At 40.2% G+C, this 16,284-nt stretch overlaps 1 protein-coding gene across 2 annotated transcripts in view; it reads left to right on the top strand.

Moving 5' to 3' along the window:
- The window catches only part of TDRP (testis development related protein), a 56,555-nt gene extending 42,615 nt beyond the window's left edge, over positions 1-13,940 (top strand). For both annotated transcript variants that reach the window (XM_060234790.1, XM_060234780.1), the window contains exons 3-4: positions 9,035-9,138; positions 13,368-13,940. In XM_060234790.1, coding sequence (XP_060090773.1) covers positions 9,035-9,138; positions 13,368-13,719 — 456 coding nt within the window. In that variant the 3' untranslated portion in view covers positions 13,720-13,940. The remainder of the gene's footprint in view (positions 1-9,034; positions 9,139-13,367) is intronic.
- The last annotated feature ends 2,344 nt before the right edge of the window (positions 13,941-16,284 follow it).

The raw sequence follows: 16,284 nt of genomic DNA, 5'->3' as shown, positions 1-16,284 counted from the left end.
GAAGCAGCCTGAATGGTATTTCAGCATCAGCGTATACTCGCTTCCTCCTTCCTTTGTTCTGCTTCATGTAACCTTTGACACTGCAAGAAGGTATCACTTTCTGGTAGTCCAGAGGTTGCTAGCAAAAGAGCATGGAGTAGTCCATTGATCATAAGCTGATGTTCTTCATACAGTTGTTCCCTTTAAATTGCTACTTTGTAAAGCAATGTGGATTTTCTTAGAAACTATCTGGTTTCCAGTGTAACACTCCCCAGGGAAAGATGATACTGCACTTATATGGTCAACTGCTAGAGATGTTGTTGGGGTAGGGATTGTTGTGGGTAGATATGCTAAACTGATGATAGCATGTAGTAACAAGTAAAAGGAACAATTATTATAATAGTTCTGAGTTCAGGAGAAAGATAGGTGTTTTTGCAGCATCTGGGCATCTGTGAATCCCAAATCCTGCTGGAAAAGACATTTACATTTAGAAACAAAACTTGAATTGTGGACTAAATATATATATTTTAGAAATAGTATTTCTTTCTCATAGGTTCTTCAAAACTTTATGTTCAAGAACTGTCCATAGCATGTGTTTTCTTTTACTTAATTTCTACTAAAAGGCATATTCTTGAGAAACATGGATCTGACATGAATTAGTCAATTGGAATACTCTTTTCTTTTTGGCAGAAAAAAAAATCTGTAAATGTTTTGTACATCTAGCTGTAATAGGTGTCAGGATAAGACAGTGACCAAGAGGCACCATGTGGAAGTTGCTTGCTCTGCTCACTCAGTCAGAGGCAGGGGGCTGCCTTAATAGACCATCTCTGTGTGTAATAGTCCTGGGATTACAGAGTTGATACCCAATCAAATAGTGTTTGGTTAGCTACAGTCCTGAATAAAAGCAGGAGTACAATGCCTGTCCTAAGCAATCAATATCTGCATGTTTCAAGGTCAGACAAATAACATCTGAAACAATGATTTGTTTGTTTAGAAAATGAAATATGTTGGCTCTCTGAAAACCTTCTCCAGGTAGTTTACAGTTAAAACCACTGGAATACAACCATTTAAAACAGAACAAGTATACAGTAATTATAAGCTTTTAAATGATAGAAATTTAAAATGCTCACAGTGATTGTAATACTTAGAAATGCTCTTTATTCCACTTGTAAAAGTATTGTTTTCCCTCACAGTTCCTATCTCCTGTTATCTTAGTTCAATATCAATGGAAATTTCATTAGTAAAATAGCTGTATTGTCACTGAACCAACCTTATTAAGAACAGAAACATCAGAAAAGCCCTTTCTCCATGTATATGATCATCTTTCTATAAGCATTCTCATTATTTATTTATTCTTAATGTATGTAGTTCTAGGATACAATATTATAAAAGCCTACGCAAGTTTTCTATTATATACATAATTATGAGTTGTGAGGGATAGTCCTGTACTTAATGTTTATAGTAGAGAATACTTGGACTTCTTTTGTTGTTTTCAGTGTATCTGAGCCTAAGCTAGCCAAACATTAAACAACATGTACTTTAGCAAGGCTGCTCTGTGGTAGAAATTGTTCGTTCTGCACCCTTGGATAACCTTGGTATTAATGGTGTTTATGACTGTAGAGTTTTCCTGAACCTTCATTGGATATTGGCCAAGCTGGGGGGCGGGGGGCGGGGAGAGGTTCTTCTGAAGCCTTTGATTATTACTTAGAAGTAAAGGGTATATTTAGTATGTGGACAAGGATTTTGTATCGTAAGGACAATCCAGTTAAACATATTGGGTTCAACAGAAGAGAAAAGAAGCATTAATTCCCTCTTTGTTATTATTAGGACTTAAAAGTGCCTAATCTTGATTAGATCAAGTCCCATGATTTTTATAGCAGTATATTAACAGTATCATAACATTTTATTAATATTCATTATTCTGACATAAATATCACCTGGTAACTAACAGAGTACAATAGACACTATCAGACTGCTTTAAAAGGGGGGAAGTGTGTAGAAATTTCTAAGACTCTCTCTATTCTGATTGTAAATATGACAGAATTGCTAGTGTAATCCATGTCAGGTGGTTTTGAGTTTAGCAGATTAAGCAGATAAAGCAAAAGGTGCTGATTGATTGGTCACACATCACCCATTACCTGATACTTTCAGTTGGAGGTGCCAGGGATTACACAATTGAAATTGCAGGAGTGCATGGTGGTAAGGTATCTCATGACTGTTCATCAGAGCATTTGTCATCAGCTCTTGAATGATTTCTTCTGATCCTCATATTGATTTATATATGTGTCTCTGTTTAGTGTGTGCTATATCATTAGTAAAATGATAATGTTTTAATATATACTTCAAGTTACTTGATTGTTGTGCATTAGGGATGACAAATACTGAAAGTAACACTGAAAGAAAGAAACACATTTTTCATTGTGTTTACAGCCTCCCATAGTATGTAACTGAGGCAGCATAGAAACTGTTTGCATTAAATTCTATCTTTTCCTCCCAAATAAGCAGTCTTGTAAGCACCCTTGGACGCATATTGTGACACTGTATTGTTTCCCAGTGTTATTTGACATCACACATTCAAACGGAGCTTTCTCTTTGGTTTTTCATTTTGTTCATTGGAGCTATGTGTGCAAAGTTTGTCTCATATGTGGAGCAAAACCATGCCACTTTCTGGTTAGCCTACACTGGTATGATAAAGACAATGATTTTGTATCAGTTAAAACCCCACTGTAACCCATTTTTGTTACAAATACAATTTTCTTTAAGAATCCATTGTTGTTAAAACATTCATGGCATCCATTTGTCATTCTCATTTTCCCAAATCTCTACCCCATGCCTTATATTCCCAATTCTTGCTTTATAGTGTGATCTTTTCCAACAAACACAAATGTTTTCCTTTTAGTTGTAGTACATATCGTAGTTTGTATAATTATCTTTTCCTAGCTGACTTAAAAAAAAAAAAAGAGCTGATGCCCTTTTTGCTGTTTAAGAGCCTGGCAGAATTCCTGAGCTCTGACTTCACTAACATAGTGCTACCAGCAATTCAGTACAGTAATCCTGTTCTATTTCCCTTTAACCATGACATATAGTTGTTTGTGTTCATCTTCCTGGCTTTTGTGCAGTTCCACATGGGACTGTGTGGGTGCAGGCCAGGTGAAGAGATGAGGATTCTTAGCAGTAGGAGTGCTACCCTCTATTCCATGCAGGAGTTTCCCCACCCTAACGGTCTTAATGGAGGTGGGGAGAGTTCTCTTGCTTTGCTGCTGTGGATGAAAGACACATGATCAGTTTTTCTTTAGAACAACTACTTGGTAAAATCCTAATGATGGCTCTTTTCACAAGATTTAAGGAGTGAGGGACAAAAATGGTCCAGAACAAGATGCACAACTGGTGTTATGTTCTGTTTAGAGAAAGGACATGACTCTTGCTGCTTATTTTCCATGAGGATCCATCATGAAAAGGCTTCCAAGGCTTAAAGCTGATCTGTGGGAGAAAGCACTAGGGGCTACTGATATTCAACCCAATAAACATCTGTCGCACCCCATCCACTAGAGAGGATCCGTAGAAATTTATTATACACCTAAAGCAACATACTGTTTTCACTCATTCTCAATCTTCTACTTGACCATTTATACCTGTGAGCAATTCTGTCATGCCAAAACTCTCTGACATACTAATTTTCCAAATGCACGGAGGCTGTTTTTATGAGGTGAAACATTAAAATATTAATATCTCTTAGTATAATAAAGGAATGACTGTTAACATGTTATTCCTGCATTGCTGATATCAGCTCTAAAACTGATTACAAGAGTCCTGGCTCCTTACTGTTTCAGTTTATCCTCTGATTTCCGCTGCCATTTTTGTGCCTTTAGTATTCACTTCAGGGATTTTGTCTTCCCACCTCCCCAATTCTTTTGAGACTACTTTTAACCCAATGTTTTTCTGGAAGGTGATTTTGAGTTAGCTTTTTTCTTTTGTGTAATGTTTCTCTAGGTTTTCTCTGTCTCGTTCATCTTATCCATCTACAATTCACTGTTCAATAATTGGACTGTCATGGTCAAGCCACTCCCCCTCCCCAGACAAGTGCTTTCTTTTTATTTTTTAAAGCAATGACACTAAAATATCAATATATCACTGGAACATTGTAACAGTAGTCATAAGAAGTTCTTTGAATTCCCAGCTTTCATTTTTAAAAAGCAACTCTCTACCCCCTTCTATTGTATTCCTGTAAGGAAGAGGCCATCTCTCCAAGGGAGAAGGACAGAGACTTGCTTTAAAAAAAAAAGATAGATGGGAATTCAGATGACCTCCTAAGCTTATTCTTACAATGCTTGAACAATATATTGATACTTTAATGCTGGTTTTTTAAAAAGGAGGTGCTGTGATGCCACTAAGGACACCACCAGGGATGATGGCACCCTCCCTTGAAAATTCTTAATATTGAAGGCATGTGCAGAAGAAAATAAACTGACTCCACAACTGCTAAAATGCACAGGCAGGACAGGCATGTGGAACAGCCCTGCCTGAACCAACTCCAGTGCTTGTGGATTGACTTCCAAGAAAGTCAGTAGCAATTCAAGCTTGTGGGAAAGGCCTAAGTTCTGATTGATAAGCAGGTACTTGAATTTCATATCTGTCCTATCCTGAGTGTGTATTATAATAGATTCTTCTTTTATCATCTCAATAGCCCTGTAAATTAGGATTTGAGAGAGTGAGTTGTCAGAGCGCAGCCAATGGTTTTCATGGTTTATCTTCTACGTAAATCTCATTCAAACTCAACCCCCTGTCTATTCAGCCTTTGTCTCTCTCTCTAACACACACACATGCAAAAAGGAAATTGTGTGTTCCTTCCTTTTTTTGTTCAGTGGATGTGTGGTTCAGCCTTATGGATGATCTGGAGTGAGCAAACAGGAGGAGCAAGCAGTTTTGTCTGGAAGTAAGCAGGTGATGACTTGTGCATAATCTGATTCAACTGTTTGATTCTGGTGCAAATTTGTGCTTGGCTGCTTGATTCTGGTGTTAGATTCTACCTTGAATGAGTTGTGGGTTGTTTTGTCTAGTGTGTGTTTTCTTTCCTTTTTCCTGAGGGTTGATTTTTGTCTAATATGTGTTTTTCCTCCTTTCCCCATGTCTGCTGACTTGGGTGAGTCTGCTGATTAATTCGGGTCACCTGAAAAGTTGGTTGAGGTAGAGTATGCTTTTACACAGCTATATAATGAGCCATCCTCAACCAAGAGCCCCATGGCTCAGAGTGGTAAAGCTGCAGTACTGCAGTCTGAACTCTCTGCTCACGACCTGAGTTCGATCCCGGCGGAAGCTGGTTTCAGGTAGCCAGCTCAGGTTGACTCAGCCTTCCATCCTTCCAAGGTCGGTAAAATGAGTACCCAGCTTGCTGGGAGAAAGTGTAGATGACTGAGGAAGACAATGGCAAACCACCCCGTAAAAAGTCTGCCATGAAAATGTCATCCCAGAGTCGGAAACGAGTCTTTACCTTTATAATGAGAACCACAGAGCTTTATTTGGAGTGAACAAACAGGGAGTTTTGTGTGGCAGTTCAGCAGGGGAATGCAGAAAAGACTGGAGTACTTCCTACATGAATTGAATCAACATGGCTGGTGAAGGAACTGAGGTAGTAACCTGCAAAATCTGTGTCATGTTTGTTTTATTACCTGAGGTAATTACGCATAGCTATTGTAAGTCGGTAGCCCTAGGCACGCTTATCCACACTCCATATCATAAGGGAAGGTGATGAGTTCACAGGCAGTATGCATAAAACCTTGAGAGAGCAACAGCAGGAGTAAGAGGAAGTATCTCAGAAAATTGAGGAGCATCAAGCACTGGAAGAGGACATGTGAAAGACTGTCACCCATAGGAACAGGAAAATCAGGAGACATTCTGCACCTCTGTTGCTAAGCAATTGGTTCCAGAATCTCTTCATAGATATTGATTCTGGAGTACTAGAACAAGGGCTATTCCTACAGGAGGGATTTAAGGGAGATGTTGCCAAGCTGGAATATGTCCAGAGGAGGGCCACAAAGATGGTGAGAGGTCTGACCAAGTCATGTGAAGAAAGGTTGAAGGAGCTGGGTATGTTTAGCCTGGAGAGGAGACAGCTGAGAAATAAATAAGTAATATGATAGCCAAGTATTTGAAATGTTGTCACATAGAAGATGGAGTGGAGTTGTTTTCTGTTGCCCCAGAATGTTGGACAGGAACAGAAGGATTGAAATTAACTCAAAAAAGGTTTCCACTAAACAGTAGGAAGAACTTCCTGGCAGAGTGGTTCCTCAGTGGAACACACTTCCTTGGGAGGTGGTGGGCTCTCCTTTGGAGCTTTTTAGGCAGAGGCTAGATGGCCATCTGACTGCAATGCTGATACTATGAAATTAGGCAGATCATGAGAGGGAGGGTAGGAAGGGATGAGCCAGTGCTTGGTTCTCATGGCCCTTTCTTACATTCCATAGGTCATGCCAATCACCAAAGGAATTTTCCTCCAGGCCAAATTGACCAGGGTTCCTGGAGTTAATTTTTTGTGTTCCTCTGGGCATAGAGCAGGGCTAACTGGGGTAATGGGGAGTGGGAGGTAGTTGGGAATTTCCTGCTACTGCGCGGGGTTGGACCAGATGACTTCAGAGGTACCTTCAAACTCTATGTTTCTATTAGGTATGCACTGATACTAACTTGCCTACCATATAATGAGAAACATGTTAAATGCATGTTGAGCCAGAGAGAAAGAATGGTGGTATTTACACTTTATAAATGTGTTACAGCACTTACAAGATAGGTCACTGCAGTGAATAAAATTGATTTGTGCTCACTTTACGATATCCACTTTATGGTATTACATTGTGTTTTCTGTGATGTGGTTTGAAATAAAAGGTGCTAATCTTCTCTGTATCATTCCAAGTTTAGTATATGTGTGCCAAAATGATTGATAGAAACCTGTTGGGTATTCCATGATGCACCTTCTCTTCCACCTCACAAGAAGCTTCCAGATCTATCTACTATTATTGATCAATCTGTCATTAAATGTTGGTTTTCCTTTTTTTGAGCCGTAAGAGCTCCTGCTTTGTTTCAGTTATTAATTTCAGATGTAGTAAGAATTTAGATAAAAAGACTTTCTCTTTCAATAAGGCGATTGAAGACTGCAAGGAACAGTACTAGGAGAAAGTACCGGTAAGCTGTGAAAAGTTGCAAAATAAGATTTTAAATGAAGATAGCTCCTTGGTGCTCAAGGATGCAAATCACAAATTCATAGCAGCCTACTCCATGTACATTCTGATAGTACCTTTCTGGCCCCACCAACTCTGGCTCCTAGTCCTCTGGGACCTGTCCAACAGCATTCCACTCCCAGAGATAGAGGACTCCTTCAGTTAGATCCTGTCCAATTTCTTGATGTCATGTCACTGGATCTAACAGCCTGAAGGGTTTCAGGGTTCTGGCCATCCATAGTAGCCCAAGTCTTAGTGTCATTCCACAAATTATCTACTCACAGGTCATGTAACTGGAGGAAGTTGAGCTTCTGAGCATCTGAACAGGAGATATCACCAGAATCTTGCACACTGGCTGATATCTTCTCTTACCTGTTATCCCTGATGGATTGAGGGTTGACAGTATCATCTGTTAAGGTGCACCTTGCTGTGATTTCAGCATTCCATGTCTGCAATTTCCACTGTGTTTTCAAACAGTTTGTCTAAAAAGTTCATCCAACTTCTACTCACTGGTTTTCCCTCCAGTATCTCAGTCAAGTTTATTCTTGGTTCTGTTGTCATTGCTGTATAAACTTTTGGAACCCATGACTACACATGACTAGTCATTATTTTCATACAAGACAGATTTTCTCATTGCTATAACATCTGCCTTCAGGATGGGAGAACTACATGCTCTGTAGTGCAACCCTCCTTTCATAAAGTTTCATTCCACCTTTCACAGGACATCACTCTACCTATGTGTTTCCTTCTCCATCAACAATGGAAACGAGCCTTCATACACTTGATATTACAAGGATCCTTCTCTATTTGCAATGAGCACAAGACTTCTATAATGAAAGGCATTTATTTTTTATGCTTCATTGGCCCCAATAAGGGTCAAGTGCCTTCATCCCAGACTCAATTACATTGGGTGGTGTAGTATGCATTTAAAAATGCATACTACAAGACTCAGGTCCCATGTCTATTCCCTGTGAAAGGCTCATTCCATCAGAGCACAGGTTTCTTCAGTAGTTGTTTCAGGCATGGTCTCCATCTTTGAAGTTTGCAAGGCAGGGAGTTGATCCACGTTCTCTATCTCTATGAAGCTTTACTCAATAGACATTGATTCCAGGAATGAGGCAGCTATGAGGAAAGCAGTGTTACAGAGTTTATTCCACTGCTTGGCCCACACCCTCCTCCTCAACATCAGGTAAGCTTGCTGCTCTGTCATTTGGGACTGCACAGTAACCACAAAGATGAAAACAGGATTGCAGTTACCTGTAACTATTGTTCATCAAGTGGTTTTCTGTGCAAGCACACATCCCTCCCTCCTTTCCACCCTTGGCTCTGCAGAGGTGAAAGGTAGACTAAAGGAAAGAGTGTTCCTGCTCCTCAAGCACATGTTGGTTTAGGCAGGAATGTCCAATGGGAACGAAAGGAAAGGGGAGCACTTGTATTATAGAAAGTGCTGGAAGGCTGAGAAGTTTCATCTACTCAGCTGGCCTGCACATTGGCAGTTCCCATGTGCGCCTGCAAAGCAGACCACTTGAAAAACAGTCACAGGTAAGTGTAACCCTGTTTTTCCATTTGTAAACTAATTAAGAATGAGTGGAACAAAGTGGCTTTGGCCAGCAAGTTCCATTCTGCTTCATTCTCCTTCACCAAAGCAGATTGCAGAAAGTGGAATGAATGCACCTGTGGAGAAGATGTATTGTAATTGTAAGATATCTCCTATAATACAGTATAATGTGGGATCTCTGGTAACTGCTCACTATTACCTGTTTTACTTGGCTGAAATGTAAGATCATTACATATTTTGGAATGCACAGGCATTTATCTTACATGTGTACATTAATTTATTTTTATAGGTTCAAGGAGCAGGTTTTCGGGGCTGGAAAGAAGTAACCTCTATATTCAATAAGGATGATGAACAGCAGTTGCTAACAGGATGTAAATCTCCAAAATCCAAAGGGTATGTTATGTTGAGAAATGAGAAATTTAATAAACTGCATATGACAAAGGTTGAAGAAAGGTTAAAGCTAGAATCAAAATCGCCACAGGAGACGGGGGAAATCCATTATAATTCCAGACAATGAAATAGTTCTTGCATTTTAACACTTTGTAACCAGTGTATTTTATTGCTGTTCAGATTTTTCAGATTTACAGGTTGTGATTGAACTAAAGTAGAGTAGAATTTTGAAAAGACAACACACAGAGATCTCTAGCCAACACAGTACAGTCTTGCACTACCTTTCTGATTTAAAATACTACATGTTTTGGTTCCATGTTTAGAAGACCACTTGTCCTATAGGGAAACATTCATCATCTGCAAATCACTCCAGTTCCCAAAAACAATATCTGTACCATCACCTGTAATCTCACTAGCAGTGTGCCAAAGCTTTGCATACTATTTTGATTCCTTTTGAATTAGTTCATTCAGTGTGTGACCCCTTTAAATTGTAGCAAAATATGATAATAAATCAATATTCATGTGTTTATTCTTAAATTTAAAATATTTATAACATGCACTGTCAGCACACAGGGACCTAGTTTTCAGTCATAATTATTAAAATAATAAAAGTAAAATGAAGAACAGTATCAACCAAAACAAGCAGCAGCATAGTTATGTTGTCACAGGCAGGTGGCTAGATGGAATGATTCACCTTTGGATAATATATGAATCCGTTAGGTTTCTGAAATGATCTGGTGGATTTTGAAAGTAGTGATAGAGTCTTCAATGAAGCTGATGTTGTTACCTGGAATGACAGATTATGTGGGGCAGTAAACACAGTCACCCAACTGGTACCCCATTAGTACCCTGGTGTATTGAGGAGTTGGATGAGGTGCAAATGGTTAGGATGACATCTTGAGAACTGTTGACAGCAGAGTCATGTCAGATCAGATGCAGCAAACCCTAAAGACAATTTGCACAGCTATCACTCACTTAAGTGCCTTGTCCAAAAAGGACAAACTTGCTACAGGCCAATAATTGTTAAAATAATTCAGATCCAGGATGGCTTCTGTAGGAAGGGCAACTCTGTCCTTCAAAGTAGACAGGGCTTTTCCAATTAGCTGTAATAAGCCACAACAAGCAAGAATAAAGCATTGATGTGGTCGTACTCTTCCAAATGACTGCTCTGACTCCCCATGTTGTGCATACTTCATACAGCAAGCTCAGCTAATCTAGGCTCTGATTATATTCTGAGATTGCTCTGCAAAAATAGTGGTCCCAAAGTCATAACATGATAAATTTTGTCTTTAAGATGTGAACCAAATAAATTACAGTGAGCCTCTAACTTCTAAGTTAACATCTAAGGAGCTGATAAAGCCCCCCAAAACTGAGAACAGCTTAGTCAGATGACTTTGTATAGATGCATTAAAGATAGAAAAGTCCAAATAAATTACAGTGAGCCTCTAACTTCTAAGTTAACATCTATGGAGCTTGATAAAGCCCCCCAAAACTGAGAACAGTTAGATGACTTTGTATAGATGCATTAAAGATAGAAAAGTCCAAATAGTTTGCTTTCATCATCACCACCATACAGTAAACACAAAAATGTGCCATGTCTGGTGTCATTCATTCTCAGTTTTCGCCTTTTATGCTCAAGCAGACGTTAGGCTGATCTAAGGTGCTTAGTAAAGGAGCAAAATGCTCTTTATATGATGATAGTGAGCATGAAAGAGTGATTGTGACAGCTATTAGTCATTTCAGAATTCTATAGGTCTTTGGGAGTTAGCACTGTTGGTTCACCAAAGACCCCTGGAGGGAGAGCTCTGTCCTGGCCTTTTCACCCATGAATGCCTCAGTGATGTATGACAGGGATTAGAATTCATCTAGTTCAACCCCCTGCACAATGCAGGAAATTCACAAATACCTCCCCCCCACACATACATCCCCAGAGATTCCTGCTCCATGCCGAGAAGTTGGCAAAAAGGTCTCACAGGGCCCTGATCTCTAGTGGGAGTTCATGCCACCAGGTTGAGGCCAGGGCCAAAAATGCCCTGGCCCTGTTTGAGGCTAGACAGATGTCTTTGGGGCCAGGGATCACCAGTAAGTGCTGGTCTGATGAGCACAAGGCTCAACAGGGCACACATGGGGAGAGGCAGTTCCATAGGTATGTTGGTCCCTGGCCACTCAAAGCCTTAAAGCAGGGGTGTCAAACATGCAGCCCAAGGGCCAGATCAGGCCCCCAAGCAACTGGCTGTCATCCGCTTCCTTCTCTCTCCTTCTTGCTTCCTTCTGCATCACAGCTTGCTTTGCCAGGCTTGCTTAATCACACAGGAGCTACAGAGCAAAGCCTCCATTTCCTCCATTGGCTGAGGTTTCTCCCTTAGGGAGGAAGGGTGGGAGGGAGAACTTGCTTTGCCAGGCTGTCTCAATTGCCCAGCAGAGCTACTGAGCCAAGCTTCTCTTCCTTCTATTGGCTGAAGTTTTTCAGAACAAGAATTGTCAGTTATCAGAGACTGTTAAATAAAGTATTGCAAGAGTGCTAATGTTTTAAGCATGTTTTAAGGTATTTTTTTTTTTTAAAAAAAAGCTTGAATTGTGTTTGTCTGTGTCCTTTATAAAGTTTATATCTCCACTGCCTGACATTACATTTTATGACACACATGGCCTGGCCTAACAAAGTCTCAATTATGACAGATCTAACTAGTGAGTTTGACCCCCTGCCTTAAAGGTTAATGCCAGCACCTTGTAACAGACCTGGAATTCTATTGTCAGTCAGTGCAATTTGTGGAGCACAGGCTGAATGTGCACCCACAAAGACATTACTGTCTGCACACATGCTGCTGCATACTGCGCTAGCTGCAGTGTCTGGGTCAGATACTAGGGTAGGCCCACATAGTTACAATAGTCTTATTTGGAAGTGACCATTGCATGGATCGTTGTAGCCAAGTCACAGGTGGAGAGGTATGGAACCAGTTGCCGCATCTGCTGCAGTTGGGAAAAAGCTGACTTGGCAACCGTGGTGACCTGGGACTACATAGATAGTGAGGCATCCAGTATCACCCCAAGATTCCTGACCCTAGGCACTGGCGTCAATAAGGCCCCAGCCACAGCTGGGAGCTGTATTTCCACATCCAATTCCCCATGGCTCAGGTACAGGATCTTCATCTGGGGCCGAGTCCATAAGTCCATTAGCAGATAGAGCTGGATGTTATCCACAAATGAATGGCACCCTAGTCCAAACCCCTGGATTAGCTGGATGGAATGCATAGAGATGTTTAAAAGCATCAGGGAGAGGATCACCTCCTGAGGGATGCTGCAGTCCAACAGTAACAGTGGAGAAACCTTCTCCCCCAGCACCACTCTATGTCCCTGACAATGGAGAAAGGAGGAAAGCCATTGCAAGGCAGACCCGCATATCTCCGCATCAGTGAAGCAGTGAGTCAGAAGATCATGATTGACCATGTCAAACACTCCCATCAGATCAAGGAGCAACAGCAACACCAACTCACCTCAGTCCAGCTGCCTCCGGAAGTCATTGTAAGGATGACCAGTCCTATGGCCAGGTTGGAAGTCAAACTGGAAGGAATCTGCCTTTCCCACATTTGTAAGGGCCAAACTAGAAATGACAGCATCCTCATGTTGAGGATGGCACGCACCATCATTTTGAAGTAATTTAAAAATGCTATGAAGGCTGAGGCACTGTTGTCCATCCTCCCCCTCATGCCCTATCAAGTGGCAAAATGGGTGCTTCCCAATAGCTGTTTCAGCACTTGAAAAAGTGTGAAGGAGAAGAAGAACACTACACTGTAGGCCGGATCAGGATTGGATCCTCATAAGATTTTGAAATTACTTCAAAATGGTGGAGCATCCTGGTAGCAGTATGGCCTTGAATCTAAGGCACATTTCAACAACAAAATAAACCACTCAGTCTCAGTAGAAGAGGATCCATTCTCAGTGGACCTTAACACTACCCAGTATGGTTCTTACCTGTTTTAACTCTGCTCTCCTCCTTGGTAACCAAACACTGAAGAAACAATGGTCAGCTAAAATATGTACATGCAAAAACTGGTCCCATCTTCTTTTATTTCTCAATGATTATTCAGATGGGTGGTTTATAGTAGTGGGATGTAAACAGTTACACAAAAACAGCATCAAATATTAGTCTCCTGACATTTCTGTCTCACCTAAATATTTTAAACATTTCTGTTGAAACAGGCATTCAGATAACAGCATTTTTAATTGTTCTCTAGAACAAGTTTAAAATTAAAAGAGGACATGAAGTCAGAAAAGAAACCTGGATTTTGGGACAATTTGGTGATCAAACAGAACATCCAGTCAAGGAAACCAGACGAAATTGAAGGATGGGAGCCTCCACAGATCCCTGCCAGTGATTCCTGCCACGTTAGTGATGCAGGAAATACTTTAACTGACTATTCATCTTGGTCAGGCTGGGAAGATGAAACCAAAGGCTCCACAAAATATACAAACCTGGCGAGTTCGTCTAATAGTTCAAAGTGGAGTATCAAATCTGCAGGACGATTGGTTAGTATTAGGCGACAGAGCAAAGGTAATCTGACTGATAACTGGGAAGAACTAGAATGATACACAGAATGTGTAATTTTCCATACATATGCGATGGGTGATGTGATTTATGTATGTCTTCAAACCAAAATCAAATCTGCTTAATATTGCACCTTTTTACAGAGCTGTTGTCCACCTTACTATAAATGTCCTTGTACTTTGGTTTTCCACATTGAACAAAGCACCTGATTTGTGCCTCTGTTTCACTCAGTTGTACTGGATAGTATCTTGGTTTGTTCTTTTTTTTAAAAAAAATAGTGAATGTATTCACCAGTTGAATATTCAGCTGCCTTACATACGGACTTCGTTAGTTTGAAGTTCTGGATTTCCTAGTGTCTGGATATCATAAATTTGTACTTTAAATGCTGTGCTAATTTGCATCTCACCATAGCAAAATTTCAGCTTCATACAGTATTTTTCTTAGCCATGAAAACAAGATTTTCCAAAGTACTGAATCATAGGTGAAGTGTGAAAGATGTACACTCACATACTTCTCTTGTTCTCTTACAAAGTGTTTAGAGATCAGTAAAACCAGGCATCCACATATTATGTTGACTGATATGTAATACAACTAAAACAGGTTTGCTATTATAGATTGTCAACACAAATGAGGTGGCAATAAAGGTCCTGTTCATCCATTCACTAGATGTAGAACCCAGCAAAAATAGCTTCAACATGGCTTGACTTCACACTGCGGCAGTAACATAAACAAGGCTCAGTTACTTGGATCACATAGATCACATGGATGCCTCTCTTGCCAGTACTTTTCTGCACAGGGTCTTTGCATGCGTTAATACTGCACAGTGGATCCTGATCACAGCAGGGAGGTGGCTTTTCAGCAGCTGCTGTATTGTTTGGGTAATGGTATGAATCAGACCTGAGCTTCAGAAAATAGTCTATGCAGAAACCTTATTCCTCAGTTTGGAGGCATGTTGCTTGTCAACCTTTGTCCTCATTCTTCTTCAACTGCTTGATCCCAGGTTCTTACCTAAGATTTGACAATGCTCTCGTAGTGCATTTTCAGGGTTACCAAGGTTAATGTTCAGTCTGTACTGTGCACAAGGGTTATTTTTTTTTTTGTCTAAGTGCTGTCATTGTGAGGTTCAGTCTTACTGGTTGCTGCTAACTTTCTTACTAAAAATGAGCTATGCATTGAAGTGCATATGAGAGATTAGAAATATATTGTAACATAAGGTTTATTTTGTTCTAATTGAACAGTCTTATATGCACATTTTATTTAAAATCATCCAGTGTATGAGACATTAGTGACAGAAGGGCACTATAATGCAATGTGCCTACCACTGTGACAGCAATTAAAGAAAGCATCCTGATGACATGATTTGAATAAGTCTTTCTCAGCCGGCTTAAGGAAGAACAGTATTGTAGACATGAGTGTTGTTTTTGCATCAGTCACAGTCAACCTGTTTGAAATGTAACACAATATAATCTTTGTTACATGAGAAGTCAAATGTTTCATGGACAGAATAACTGAGGATCCATACTTTCAGTTCTCATGACTTGGCTGCATGTGCTAACTTCCCACAAGGTTCAGAGAGCTAACTGGCTAGAACAATTTCACCAGAGTAATAGTGGGAGTATGGGGGACAGGAGCCACAGATGAGTCACCGACTCCGATGGCTCTTTCTGTTGCTGATTTGAAATATGGGGGGAAATGCTAAGAGTGCCTTGTTTTAGACTGATCTGTCCTGTAAATGCTCATAGCCAGACTTTACAAGTACTTTCATGCTATTTCCTATGTACTCTTGTCAGCCTCCTGTCTTAAGATCCCATAAAATGAATGTTTAATCAAAGATGTTAAAATGTTTGTTTCCTCTCAACTGATACAGAGCTGGAATTTTTATTTGACACTGAGGCTGAGTTTATGTACCACTGGTCATGTAATAATCTTATTCAGCAATACGGACACCAAAAAAATAATAATCAAGATCTGCTTCCAGCAATTAGATGCTTTTACATGAAATGACCTATTTTGTAACTATGCAGAGTGCTTCCATTTTGTTGATGTTTTGACAATTTAATAGCCCAATTCACAGGAAGACTTTACAATACTAATGCAAGAAAGTGCAAGGGATTAGTACATCCTTAAAATATGTTCCTGTCTCCTTTCCTCAGTAGACAGACATAGACATAGCCACACACATGGCTATTTACAACAGTGTACATATTCTCCCATGCCTTGGAACATGGCATGATCCTTCCTCTTGGTTCTTTGGTTCCTGACACTGCCCATTTTAGGATACAGTGATGTTAAAAACATTTTGCAGATCACTGGATTCTGGTGCTGGTCTAGCACTGCCAGAGTATACTTGTGCAACAATGAACCCTGTCCCTCTTTGTGCATAAATAGCCTGCCACTTGGACTTGGAGTTTTGTTCCAGTTCTCCTTGCTTATCGTTTCTTCAGAGAGATGCATTTGAATCCAGGGACATCTTGCTGTTCTAAAGAACAGATCACTTCCAATACAAACAGCCTTTCTTGGTGTGGCAAAGCTCAGTCATTTGCTGGGTTGATGGGGGCTTTGAAGTAACAATAATTGCACCTGTAATGAAAAGCATAAATTTGCAT

Source organism: Heteronotia binoei, chromosome 1 (assembly GCF_032191835.1).
Source record: "Heteronotia binoei isolate CCM8104 ecotype False Entrance Well chromosome 1, APGP_CSIRO_Hbin_v1, whole genome shotgun sequence".
Lineage (NCBI taxonomy): Eukaryota > Metazoa > Chordata > Lepidosauria > Squamata > Gekkonidae > Heteronotia > Heteronotia binoei.
The sequence above is the reverse complement of the archived record's forward strand: the minus strand, read 5'-3'. Positions and strand labels throughout refer to the sequence as shown.